Raw genomic sequence first — 13,309 nt, forward strand, 5'->3', positions numbered from 1 at the left:
ACAGGTTCAGAATGAGCACTACTAAAAAAAAAATCAAGTTAGTGTAATGCAATAATACAAACAACATTATCTAAAAAACAGCAAATAAAATATCTCAGTGCTACCTGAGGAAAAAATGAACCATTATTTCCTCTTTCCCAATGTATTTCTTCTAGGAAAACAGGAGCATTCACAATTAATTCTAGTTTACCCAGTGTAAGAAAAACAAGTAGAGAGAGAGTGGTTGTTATATTGGGATTCATTAGGCAGCACCATTTTCAGAGCAATAAGTAGCTTCTGTGTTTCATAAAGAGGATCTGATCCTGTTTTAAGGGGTTGAGATGTGTTTCATGATGCACGGTCTCACAAGAAAACATGAGCATAGTGGAAAAAAATCTTTGCAAGAAACTTTTTGGGTCATTTTGCAACTCAAACGTTGCTGTGCTGCCCAAGCCTGTCCCATGGCACAGTGGGATGCTGGAGCAGCATCCTCTGCCGCTGCCCGTATCCCACACACACTGCTGCTGCCATCAGAGTGATTTTGCAGATGAGGGCAGGGCAGACAGGCCAGCTGGGGGAGTTGTTAGGAAAGGACATCAAAAGCATCTTCAGGGATTTGATTCTCAGTGTAGTTCTTCCAAAGCTCTCGCTTTCCTGACTCAATATTGTGATTACTTTGAGCTCCTCCGGATGGGGATCTCTGAGACTGATTGCAGCTGGTTTAAAATGAATAATTCATTCTTTCCTACTGATTTTAAAGAGAGGCAAAATTGTCTGACTAGCGATGCTCCCAAGAATTAAAGAGGCTGCCTTCAAAATTGGTACACATTGTTGGAGCTTATTAAACATTTACATTTGTTTAGCTGTAAGACACTACAAGAATCCTAAATCCAGATCTGAAAGTTATCTTTTCTTCTCCCTGTGCCCCCAGATTTACCACTTACAGAGGCTGGAAGACGCTTGGGGACAGTGGAGAAAACCCCAATTACAGCTCTCCACGGCAGCACTGATGGGAGGTACCTCAGGACCTGTCACCAGAACTGGGTCAAGGCAGCTTTCTCCAGCCAGCTCCTGAAAACCCCAGGAGAAGATCCTCTCACTTCCTGGGGACCTTTCTGTGCTGTGCTTTGATGAAACCCTCCAGTGCCACATGGGTTGAAGGGGCACCACAAGCCCTTCTGGCAACCCATCTGTAGGTGATTCAGGCTTTGGCCGTCTGCGCTGGGTAGCCCTTCATCCAGCCAGAGTCTGCTCACCTTGTGTCCTTCCTGATGCTAAAATGAATCTGGCTGAGGTCTGTCCAGAGTTGACTTACCCACAGCTTTAATTCGTAAGTTCGGTTCTTACTGATTTCCATCTGCAGTACCTGAAATATAAACTCACTGCGATGAAATCCAGCCCTGCTCTGGTTGGATGTCATCATCTTTTACTAGCAGCTGCAGGTTCTACCTCACCAACAGGTCCCTCCCAAAATCCCCATCTTGCACATGGCCCCTGGTGTAACCCCAGTGCCCTCCCATGACACCCTCCTACTGAAACAACCTCTGGCACATGTAAGCATCCTTATTTTTCATCATGTTGGTGTGTCCCAAAGTGATATTTAGAAAGTAAAATGCCATGTGCTGGCCTTTGCTGTGATCAGAGGGCTAGGCAAGAGCTTAACACAAGGACAAGAAGAGTGGACAAAGTCAGCCTCAAAGTCTTTCCTGCCCAGTATCCTGTCTCTGAACCATACCACAGATGCATGATGCCTCCAGGTCACAAAATCAGAGCAAACATATGTAGTTCTTTCAGGAACTCAGTGGCCTCCAGCCCATCTGCAGTTTCTTGGGTCACTTGTAATTATTTGAGAGCTTTCAGAGGGCTTCTCTTCCAAAAACTTGCCCAGTATCCCCTTGAAATGACAGAAACCCACACATGCTGGGCAGCACTGAGACCACCTGGCACACGGATCAGTTCAAAAGTGGTATTTGTAAAAGAGAAGAACACAGTCTAGCAGGAAAAAAACCCAAACTTGTTAGCTGCTTCAATATTTTATCTTGTGAGTGGCTGACCTCTGAGGTAGGACCAAATACAGCCACTCTTATCAAGCACCTGTGAAACAGAGATCACTGGTTTGTGGAGAATTATGCACAATTTGCTTCAAATGACTCTGTTGCCCCACCACTGCCCATAGTCTATGGCAGATTTTAACTCAGAGGATGAATCCTCTAAATGCCCTACACCAGAATGGTGAAATGAAATAATAGTCAAACCTTTCCAATGAGTGTCTATCCTATTTATCCCTTTACCATCCTAAGAGGTCAGCTTTGCACTTCAGGCACCATTAAGGAATCTTCTCTTCTGATGCCTTGTGAATTCACAGTTTTATGGACTGAGCTCAGTTTTATGGACTATTTTATGGTCTGGATTGGCTCCAGATATGCATGAATTCTCTTGAAAAGTGCTTATTCACAATCAATAAGCACTTGTATAATGACTAAAGAAAAACAGTTACGTCTTTTGTTACAGTAAGAATCAACTGCAATGAGATCTGGCCAGGATGGGACCTGCTTGGATGAGAATCACATTGGACAAGTGAGACTGAATTGCAAGTAAAACTCACAACTTTGCAGAAAGTCGAGCTTTGCACAGCAAAGGATGACCAGCAGCATTTGAAGGACAGCAATGATGTACAGAGTCACGTAAAAACCTCCCAGGTGTGCATTGTGAACGTTGCAGATATCAAATCTACTGCTCAGAGGAATCAATTGCTTTAATAAATGTGATAACCTACAGGTTTGTGATTTCAAATGTTGAAGACATGCCTTCAAATGGAACAAAGACAGCAGGACTATTAAACGGCTTTTTCCTGTTGTGTCCGAAGTACCGTATCCTGTAGACGCCTGGCTCTGTGCCTTGAGGGATGTACCATTTAATATTCACATTGCTCAGACCAAGAAATCCTTTGGTCCAGTAAAACCTAGCAGACAAACCAAAAATTGCAGTCAGCAAGAAAATCCACTTTTCATTAGTTCTGGTATCCCAAGAGCTCACTAAGTGGAATGAGATGAATGCACTCCAGTTAAGTGTATTTTAAGAGCTTCTTTTGGCCTTTCCTCACGTATTTAGGCTATCAGAGCAGCAACCAAGCAGCCAACCCAAAACCCAGCAGGTCTGAAAAATATCTGATAATGTGGGAAAACGTGTCAGTGGTCCTTTCTGCAGATTAAGACTACTTCTGCCAACGTGTTCTGATGTTCTCAACTCCATATCATAACCTCATACAACATTATATAAATTTTATATATATATATATATATATAATTTCCTCCTTAGGCAGGAAAAGGCCAAACAGCTCCTGCCTTATCAGCAGAGGTATTTAAGCATCTTGGAGACATCCAAAGTATGACCTTTCTCAGAAAGGAAAATAAGATGTCTAGATCCCCATCTTTCCAGCATCATGGCATCACATTCTTCAAATGTTGCACTTTTATACATTTTTCATCTTCTCAAGTGACATATTATTAAACATTTTCAGTGCTCCTGGTCAAGATTTTGGGAAATCTGTTGGAGTTTTTGAAAAGGAGGGAAGAAGGCAGGGCTACATATCTGGGTAATAAAATGCTATCGTTTCCCTTTCTAAAGTAGGGAATTTGACTGGAAAAAGTGACATCAACGAAAGTGACAAGGTAACATAGTGCAAGTGTCGGAGGGCAAGCACTTAGAAATGCAGAGCTCCAAGTGCAAGAAAGAACCCATCTTCCGTGTTGGGACAGCCGGAGTCCTGGCTAATTGATTAAGTTTGGAGAGCAGCTGGTTGCACTTGGGCAGGGAGAATTATGCCCAATCACAAGTTCATCATAAATCCAGAGGAAGTCTTTCCCGATTAAGCCAAGCTGTCAGAAACTTTGCCTCTCTGACCTCAGAGGTTACGTGTTTGCACTGGGATGTTGCAAGGTCAGAAGGCCCCAAGCCAGACGTTTTTCAGGGTCCAGTTTCTCACAAATTGGTTGCAGAGGCAGATGGGGAAATATCTGGTTTTATTCAAACAGGGAGTAGCTTGAAACTGAATGGTTTGACAGAAGATGCCTTTGCTATTCCTATTCCATGTGCTGACTTCTGGTGTAGCTGTGAAAGGTGACACCAGCTTGGCTGCTTAGTGGACATTTTTCCAACCTTAACTTTGCTTCATTACAAACTTTTTTTAAATTGTTGACTGTTTCTACTTTATGATGCACAGCAAAGCTGAAGAGTTTTTTCCTATGAAAAACCTGCTGCGGTGAACCTCTTGTATTTTCTATTTGGTATCTTGTTTATTAACAAGGTACAGCAGGTAGATGGATGTATGCTACGAACAAGTTGGACCACGAGACTCCTGTAATTCTTGCTCTTCCTTCTACCTTGCCCAAAATTATAAGACTCCATTGCAGAAGCTAGACCCAAGGGGAAGACTGATTTTTGTGCTCTTGACAAGTTAACCACCCAAATATGGACCTATCCATCCCCAGAGAACATCACCTGCAGGGACAAGACCAACCTACAGTTGGGAGCCCTGAAACGAAGCCCTTCAGGTTAAACTCAGATTACTCTATGGAGTCTGTGGAACAATGAAATGTGGTCAGGGCACCTACCTGGTGTCCCAGGAGACATCGTTCTGTACCACGTGCCACCTATCTGAAGTGTTGTCATATCTCTCCACTGTCAGAAAGTTGTGTTCATTCTGAAATAAAAATGACAGAGTTAGCTAAATGTTTAATGGACTGGCATGTCTCTACTTTTCTGTGTAACACTGAACTGGAGAAGGGACTATGCTTCTATGTGCTTTACTGGCAAAAGCAGCAATTACTAGCAAAAAATGCTTATATTTCACTGCCAAAGCGCAAATTTGTAATAACAAATTGTGCAGAGAATGAATAGAGAACTTGATCATAAAAAGGAATGGATGGGTGAGGTATTGCTATCACTGTCTATGCAAGAAACTGTCCCAGCAAAGAAAAAAAGCACTGGACGCATGTGATCTTACACCTTCTAACATCGAAATGTCAATGATTAAAATGCATCAGGCAGAGGCAGTAACTGAATATTCACTAAGCCCAAACATCTCCAATTCCAGCATCGCTGAGTCCTATTTACCGCGTTCTCTGCAGAGTTCCTGGGGTTCGCGCCTACAAAAGTTACTTCAGCAACTTCTCCCTGTGGGGGAAATTGAGATGTATATGAAACACTGAGGAGCACATTGCACGCTAAAAACATCCTTTGAAGATGCTGTATGAGTTTTTTAGTGGGTTGGTTGGGGGTTTTTTGTGGGTTTTTTTGTGGTTATTTTCAATTATTTATAATTTCGCTTGCTGCAGTAGCATTTGACTATTTATACTGTGAACTGGTATTCTGTCCCTTGCCATTTCACTTGTCCTACTTGATGGATAAACTCCATCAGAGCACAGAAGATTTCTGTGTAAGAAAGAGGGAGAGAAGTAGGTGAGATTTTTAAGTGTCTCCCTGCCTCCTTCCTACCTTACTGCTGGAGACAGCAATGAGATGAAAGTCCTTGTTCTGAACACCTCATCTAAATTTTGAGCACTGAAGACTCAACCCTTTCTGATATTTCTATTTCATTTAAATTCCATAACAGAGGCATCAAAGGCGACCTCGTTTCTGCTTGTAAAGAAATCACTGTACAATATTTGCCTATTTAATGACCAACTGTTATTTTATGTCGAAGCAGAAGGGGAAATCTCTGTTGCGTATCAAGGGCTTTTGTTTTCCCCTTCATTCACTCATTTCAGTCACCTTCAGTACAATGACATTGACATGGAAACACTCTGTCTCTGTCCTTTCAATGATGCCCACTAAAAGCAACAAGACCTTTTTGGTCCGAGAGCACCATGACCCCTTAGAAAATAGATTTTTTTAGATGAGGGGTAAGAATTTAAGGACCATTTCCGAAACAAGTTTTAGCAAATCCTTGACGCTCTCACCGTTCGATATTGTTGTCTCACTTCTTGGAGCACATCCCCAAATGTCTTATTCACCGGTGCACGATCGACAATGAGAGAAGGTACCAAGGTCAGGTTACCTATGTTAAAAAGTGGGGGCTCTGGGCCACGTGGCAAATCCTGAACTGTATTCTGGGAGAGAGAAGATGTGTTCATTATACATACAAATAGATAATGAGTATCTCTGTGAAAAATCCTATCACTGCTGTGGCTCCTTATGCAAGTTTATTGCTTAAGTAGACTTTAAGAACAAGGGCAATAAAGGGAGCGTAAAAACAAGCAAGATGATCTTCATCTACGCTCTGCATGCAGGAGCAATTCCCGCAGGATATCTGCTGCCCTGTTGCTGAGGTGCCCAAATCCACCCATGACTTCAGGAGGCAGCACCCACCCATCAGTCCTGCACGTTAACAAGGTCCACAGATACAATGGTAATGAATGTTGTCATATACAGCAGAAACGTGGCAGACTTTTTTTCCCCTTGATAGAAAAGCAGCATCTTCAGGCCATGCTGAAAAGTTGGAGGTACCCATTTCCTAAACTTTGAACTGAAAACCCCCCAGAATTTCTCAAGTAGTATGAGACCCCTATTACAGGAATTATTTTCATACAACATGAGGACTTCTCAAAGCCCTTTCTTACAAGAAAAGAGAGGGTAACAGTCATGCAGCCTCCCTGAGGAACAAATACAGCCATCACCATTCACAGGATTTAGTCTCGAGTAGCATGTGGCATATACAAAATTTTTATTACCGTAGCAATAGCCCTTGCAAGTCCTCTGTACAGTTGAATATAAGCAGAAAGCGTGTGTGGCCCATAAATAGTCGATGCAGCTTCATATCGTTGAACCTAGCAAAGGACAGATTTGGAAACAGAGGGTTTGAGGGACTCTTGAGCAGTTTATACAGCTCATCCTACTGCACCAATACAAGATCAGCACTACCCGCAGGGGTTTATTTACTCCCTTACTGGTAGGAAGACAACCTAACAACTTGCCTAAGTATTTCTGCGGCAACTTCAGGTTACTCTTCATTCTCCAATCCATCACAAACAGGGAGGAGCAGTTGTTACCCTTCTAATTATCACAGCTCTTTTGTTCTTTTAAATGCTTATAGTGTAGGTCATCTCCTCTCCAACTTTTTGGGTCGGACAACCCCAGTTCTTCCAACCTTCCCTGCCAGCTTCGGGTTTCTAAACCCAAGGAGTCCATCTGTTGGCCCACATCTTCCTCAAAGGACAGCATCTAGTGTGCCTTCTGTGGAGGACCCTTAAAACTGGGTCTTGCAGGCTGTACTGCGGTCTTTTCCACAGCAACATGGCTCTGCAATTCATGTTCACCTTACAACCCTACAGCTCCAAATGTCTCTTCTGGCAATTTTGTCACCTTATGAAGATAATTTCTAATTCATGCAAGACATCAGAAGATTACTAAAATGGAACCTGAACTCACAGGATCTCCCTTCAGTGTATCTGACCATTTCCACATTAAAGCATCCATACATACTCTCTAGCTACAGTCAGAAAACCACAAAGGTCTTTGGACCACGTCGTCTAGGCCAGAAGAAACAAGGAGGTCTCATTATTTCTGCCACAGATTCTTCAGCTTTTTCTGGCAAAGCTTTTGTGTCTAAACATACATAATTTCACATGAATTATCATTTCGTATAGCCAAAAGCTGAACTCAGTTAAACACGTTCAATCTGCAATTTAAACATTTACCTGGTATTCTTCGTAGGTGGTAATGTAATGGGTGTAGACATTGCACAGACCTGCAATTACTACATCCATTGCTGGTGTACCATGAGAATCAAATTCCTAAGAAAGGAAATAAATAACTTATCTTGTAACAGCTGCTTAATGCACAACTATGTTGTTGTTGTTGTTATTCTTATTTACCAGGACAGAATACAAAGTTACAGTGGGGAGGGTGCTGGATATTCTGGAACGCAACCTATAATACAACCAGTAATACAGGTGTTAATTGCCTCTATTAATGTCTTATATTCACTTCCCAAATAAAAAGAGGATAAAGGACTTCGTACTCCAGTAAATTCAATAAACTTAGGGAGGTTTTTTTGGAAGCTGATGTCTGTATAGTCCCCAAAAAATTGGTGGTATAACTATGTGAGACAGGATCAGTGAGCTATGGGGACAGCATCTGAGATTAAGATGGTATTCAGGCTGCTGTTGAGAATAGAATGTATCAGTCAGGACAATGGAAAAAATACATTTGTCATTTTTTTCCAGCTGTCCTCATGTTGCAAAATCTTGGTAGGGTTTAAGGAGCTCAACCCTTCCATTCCAGAGACAAAACTCCTGCTAGCATCAGTTATGCCTGAATCCCAGTTGAATTAGCTTGTGTTGGCTTAATGGACTGAATGTCGATTGGTTTGCTTCTTTTGGGGAGGATATTAATTTCTCCTACATGTCAGTAAGCACATGCAAATGTGTCTGAAGCAACTGCAAGAAGGAAACATCTGTAAGATATGAGACCCGTGCCCCAGCTGAGAGGAGACAAGGGAAAAATAAGAAGAGTCAAGAAACATGAACTTCCAGATGCGCTGTGCTTTGGAGAAACATCTTCCTCAGCAACTTACTCTTTTAACAGCTTCCCGTAGCCTGCGTCCAGACATGGTCCTAGGGGCAATAAGGGACAACATCAGTGTCCAGAAATATAGAGAATTAAAGCAGGAATCGCTGGCTGGACACACAGCCCATCATCAGAAATTCACATAGCACTCATAGCACTGCTCAGCATCCCTTAAGTGTTCTCGGTGATGAGCTCAACCCAAACACTTCAAAACATTTCATGTACACCATCACAGTCAGGGTGAGGCTGGAGGCACCCCAGGGCAGAGTGGGGCAGGAAAAAAGATGCTAGAAATAAATCATTAACCAATTCAGGTTTTCACCATTGTACCACCAACAGTCAGTGCAATTCATCATTACAGAGCCTGCATCATGGAAGGAAAAAAAACGAAAACAGCAACAACAACCACCAAAAAAATCACCAAAAATCACACAAAAAACCAAACCAAAGTTAACAAGGTCCTTTCATTTCATTGAAAATTAATTTTGCAATGAACAGTTGAAATTATTTAAGAAGTTTGTTTGCATCTCACTCATTCCCATGGGTAGTTTACAGAACAGAGAATAAAATGGGAAGTCCAAAGTAGACCATATACAAGAAAGTACTTGCAGGGGATATACATGTGTAGTGCCTGCATAGCTATCATATATTTGGGACAATTTTTAGCTTACACTCCCTTTCTACCTGCATGCAGAACTATCATAGGTGGTTTGAATGAAATGCTGCCGGCTGCAATACATAGAAAAAGTGCAAAGAAATACATACGTCAACTCTCCAGGAACAGCAATGATTGCCAGCGATCCAATGGCAGCAATCTGAACATCCACGATGTCAGGGTGCCATGGGTGAGGCCGAGTCATCTGAGGTGGAAAAAAAAGTGGATATGACTATTATAGGTTAATAGCAAAAAATATTGCTTTTTGTATTGGAGTTCCCAACACAAAAAGGACATCGAAGTGCTGGAGCAGGTTCAGAGGAGGACCACGAAGATAATCAGAGGGCTGGAGCACCTCTCCTATGAAGACGGGCTGAGAGAGTTGGGGTTGTTCAGCCTGGAGAAGAGAAGGCTCCAGGGGGACCTTATAGAGACCTTCCAATACCTGAAAGTTGTCTATGAGAAAGCTGGGGCAGAAATGTTCACTGGGGCGTGTAGCAATAGGACAAGGGGTAATGGTTTTAAACTAGAACAGGGTAGATTTAGTTTGGGTATTAGGAAAAAGCCCCTCAATATGAGGGTGGTGGATCACTGGGACAGGTTGCCCATAGAGGCAGGGGAGACCCCATCCCCGGAGGCATTTAAGGTCAGGCTTGATGGGGCTCTGAGCAACCTGATCTGGTGACATTGTCCCTGCTCACTGCAAGGGGTTTGGACTGGATGATCTTTAAAGGTCACTCCCAACCCAATACCTTCTATGATTCTATGAAATGTTTCCCTTCCTACAGTAATAAATCGGGCAAATAAATTTACTCAGTAGACAGACACCCAAGAAGGTGTTTTACCTCCTTATGCACAGAAAGTTGTCTGGCCATAGCAGACAGATAAGACACACGTACATACTATGGATAAGGCAAAAAAAGGTCTTGCTGGAGGGGTAGCTTTAAGTAAAGTAGGTAAATAAAGTCAGGGTAGCATCTGCAAATCCCACACCTGCATGGGAGAAGGACAGTGTTAGGATCAATAAGGTTGATCATCTGCCCAGGACAACAATATGAATGTATGGAATTCCAGAGCCCGATGGCAGTGGGAAATGAGAGTTACCTCTTTGTTAGCAGAGTATACACACCATCAGTTATGATGCAGAGGGACGGTTTCTAAGTCATCCAGAGGGTGATGCTCAGGGAACCCCAGAAAGAAGCCACCCTCTACCAGCCCTGACTTCAAACTGCCCTATACCAGGGGCCATACAGTATTTGGACCCAGCAGCCAAAACACACACTACAGGGGCATTTAACTTCAAAAATTATAGCTAGATAAAAAAGAAGAAACCTGTTAAAAGGAAGTTAAGAACAAGAGCTCGAGGGTGACATGGCTCCAGCAAATGAAGTGCAAAATCCCACTCCGGCAAGCTAAAAAGATTTTAGTGAAAAGCAATTTACTGGGGGAAAAACATGAATGACAAAACCTCATGAAGTACATCAGAGGTAGGAGGCCTGCCAAAACATCCGTAAAAGGCTGCTCAAAAGGTGATAAAGTCATAAAAATAAAAAGTAATTTATTCTCAGTAACACCATCCTGGACAGAGCAGGCAGGGTGAGAGGAGGCTCTGCGCTGAGACCTCTTTTTATGCAAGATGAGCTGAGGAGCTGATTGAACACAAAGCAACAGTAGGAAAAGCTTTAATAGACTGATGAAAGGAATAACAACGAACTGCCTCATCCAGATGGCATCCTCTAAGTGCTTTAAAGGACCTTGGACATGATCCCACTCCTCTCTACCGCATTTGCTTTAATGCCAAGGGAACAGCAGGTGGAAAATGAAGCATCAATTGTCTTTTAAAGTTTTAAGTAGGATTTGGGGAAAGTTCAGTATGAACAAACACCAAGTCCTGCCCAGGACAGAGCAGCCCCAAGTATGAGGATGTGCTGGGACTGATGGGGCAGCAGCTCTGCAGCAGAGGCTGGTGCTGAGAAACAGCCCTTCCTTGTGTGAGTAGGATGTCCCTGGGATGGGGACCCAAGCAGGGGATCTCCATCCTTCGGGACTGCTCCAACTCATTTGGAGCTGAAGCTGCAGTGTTGGTCATATTGGGAGCAGGGTTGGACCAGTGACCCCCACTCCAGGGTACCTCCAGCCTGAGCCTGGTGTGATTCTACCTGTGGTTAAGTCCTGCACCAGTTGATGTTATGGTTCACAGAACTGTCAGACATGTGCATAAATAGAGAAGCAGAGAAATCAGCAGAATGTTTCCAGAGAAAGTCAAAGCACAGTTGAAACCTTTGAAGACACCACTGAGGAGGTGGGTCAGTTGACACAGTCCCCAGAGTTTCCAAAAGGCACCACGACAAGTTTCTTCATTTTACCTCTCCAGTGCTGAAGAGGATGGGCTTGGGCTCATGGCAGGCTTTGGTTTCATTGGATGGCTCTCCCAGTAGCTGGTCACGGATTCCATCCCAAAATGGGTCCCCTTCTACTGAGCCTTGAGGGGGAAACATCTTTTAAACACTGTCCCTTCAGCTGCAATCGAACAGAAACCTCATTTATTACCCCCTCCCTACTTAAGTCGATAGGAGATTGCTCAATTGATTCTGACTATCCCTTTGCTGGAGTGGTTTGAAAAGCTGAGCTTTAGCCCAGCCAAGGTCCATCTTGGCAGCCTTCAAATAATGAGAACAAACGCGAAAGCTTGCACCAAAGTCAGGTCCTACTTCTCCTGTCTCCCCTGCCAGTAATCTCCTTCCTTCACAACACGGTCATATCCTTCTCCAGAAGCTTTCTGACAAACATAGGCAAGCTTGCAAGAGAGCTGTAAGATCACACCTTCCTAAGAAACATCCCTTTGCAGGCTGTGGTTCAACCAGCCATTGATGTTCTCAAAAGGCTCTGGGGGTTTGAACCTATTTGGGGGGTGTCCCATGTCCTCCCCATTTGTACAAAGCCATATCGACATCTGCTCACTAAATTACCTTGTGTGAAGTTGAAAGCCCCTACTCCATCAATAGTCCCCGCAGCGAAGCTGTATCCTAAGGCTGGTTTACATGTTTTAACCTTAATCAGAAAGGGATAAAAATGAAAAGGAGATATTTTAAAACCAGTTGCCCTCTGCATGCCAAGTCCTGCTATGAGAATACAACATTTCTTCCTTCCTTATGCTGCATCCTGGGAGATCCCACTCTTACCGTGTGCGTGGCATTGAGCTCCACCGAGACATCACTCATGTTCACCCACTGGTGAGCTGTGCTGAGGGGTCCTGTAACTTCCTGGGAGGCTTTTTCATACAGCTCCTAAGGGACACACAAGGTGAAAATCCTTGAGGAGGAAGAAATCAGGAACACAGCTCTTCTGAGACTCAGCTATAACAATGATTTCTTCATTCTGTTGACACTTTTCAATGGTCTCTTCCAGCTGTTAAAGCAAGAACGTATTTCCCAAGATCCTTTGTTTCCATCACCCCATCTCTACAGTCTGCATACCCTGAGTCCTGTACTCTCTCTGTTGTAAGTGACACAGGGAGGACACTCTGTGCTCAGCAGTTTCACGTGTGCCTTTCTTTTTACAGCCGAGGATGGCAACATCTTAAAACAACCAGGAGAAATTTTTTCTATGAGAAAGATGCACTTTGTTGCCTTCATTGTTTCGAAACACATGGACTTTACAACGCATTTGCTGTACAGCTGACAGATAAGATCGTTCATCTCTTCAGTGAACGGTTTTCTGGTGCACATGCCTCGAGTTGGCACAGAGAAAGCGTTGCCAGAAGTTATACAGGTTTAGTAATGCTCCTGTAACTGCAGGAAGGAACAGGGGACGCAGCCTTTGAAGGCCCAGCGTCTGCCGTGTTAAAAAGGACAGCAATGTTTTCCTTCACCATGTGATACACATGCCAGGCCACGCTGACTGGGGCAACCTTTCACTTGCAAGTCATGATCAGCCTGGAGTGACTTCAGGGCAAGCACTTGAAATGGCGATTAAAAGGAAACCGCCGCCATCAAGCCTTCTGCTCTTACTCCTCTGCTGGACCCATTCCCATTCCTACAAGCTGCTGTCCCTGAAACAGTGCCCAAAACCATCCTCTTACTGACTACTCTTACATTACACAAAGCC

At 43.5% G+C, this 13,309-nt stretch overlaps 1 protein-coding gene across 1 annotated transcript; it reads right to left on the minus strand.

Moving 5' to 3' along the window:
* Positions 1-2,751: 2,751 nt before the first annotated feature.
* On the minus strand, positions 2,752-12,489 carry LOC104535738 (putative neutral ceramidase C; the record flags this gene model as incomplete). Its single annotated transcript, XM_010193614.1, has 11 exons — positions 2,752-2,941; positions 4,593-4,681; positions 5,095-5,154; positions 5,940-6,089; positions 6,711-6,806; positions 7,677-7,772; positions 8,555-8,594; positions 9,313-9,407; positions 11,569-11,684; positions 12,172-12,253; positions 12,385-12,489. Coding segments are annotated over 11 exons (1,119 nt in total), but the record flags the coding sequence as incomplete, so codon positions are not given.
* Between the last annotated feature and the right edge of the window lie 820 nt (positions 12,490-13,309).

This window comes from Mesitornis unicolor, unplaced genomic scaffold (genome assembly GCF_000695765.1).
Source record: "Mesitornis unicolor isolate BGI_N332 unplaced genomic scaffold, ASM69576v1 scaffold3390, whole genome shotgun sequence".
NCBI lineage: Eukaryota > Metazoa > Chordata > Aves > Mesitornithiformes > Mesitornithidae > Mesitornis > Mesitornis unicolor.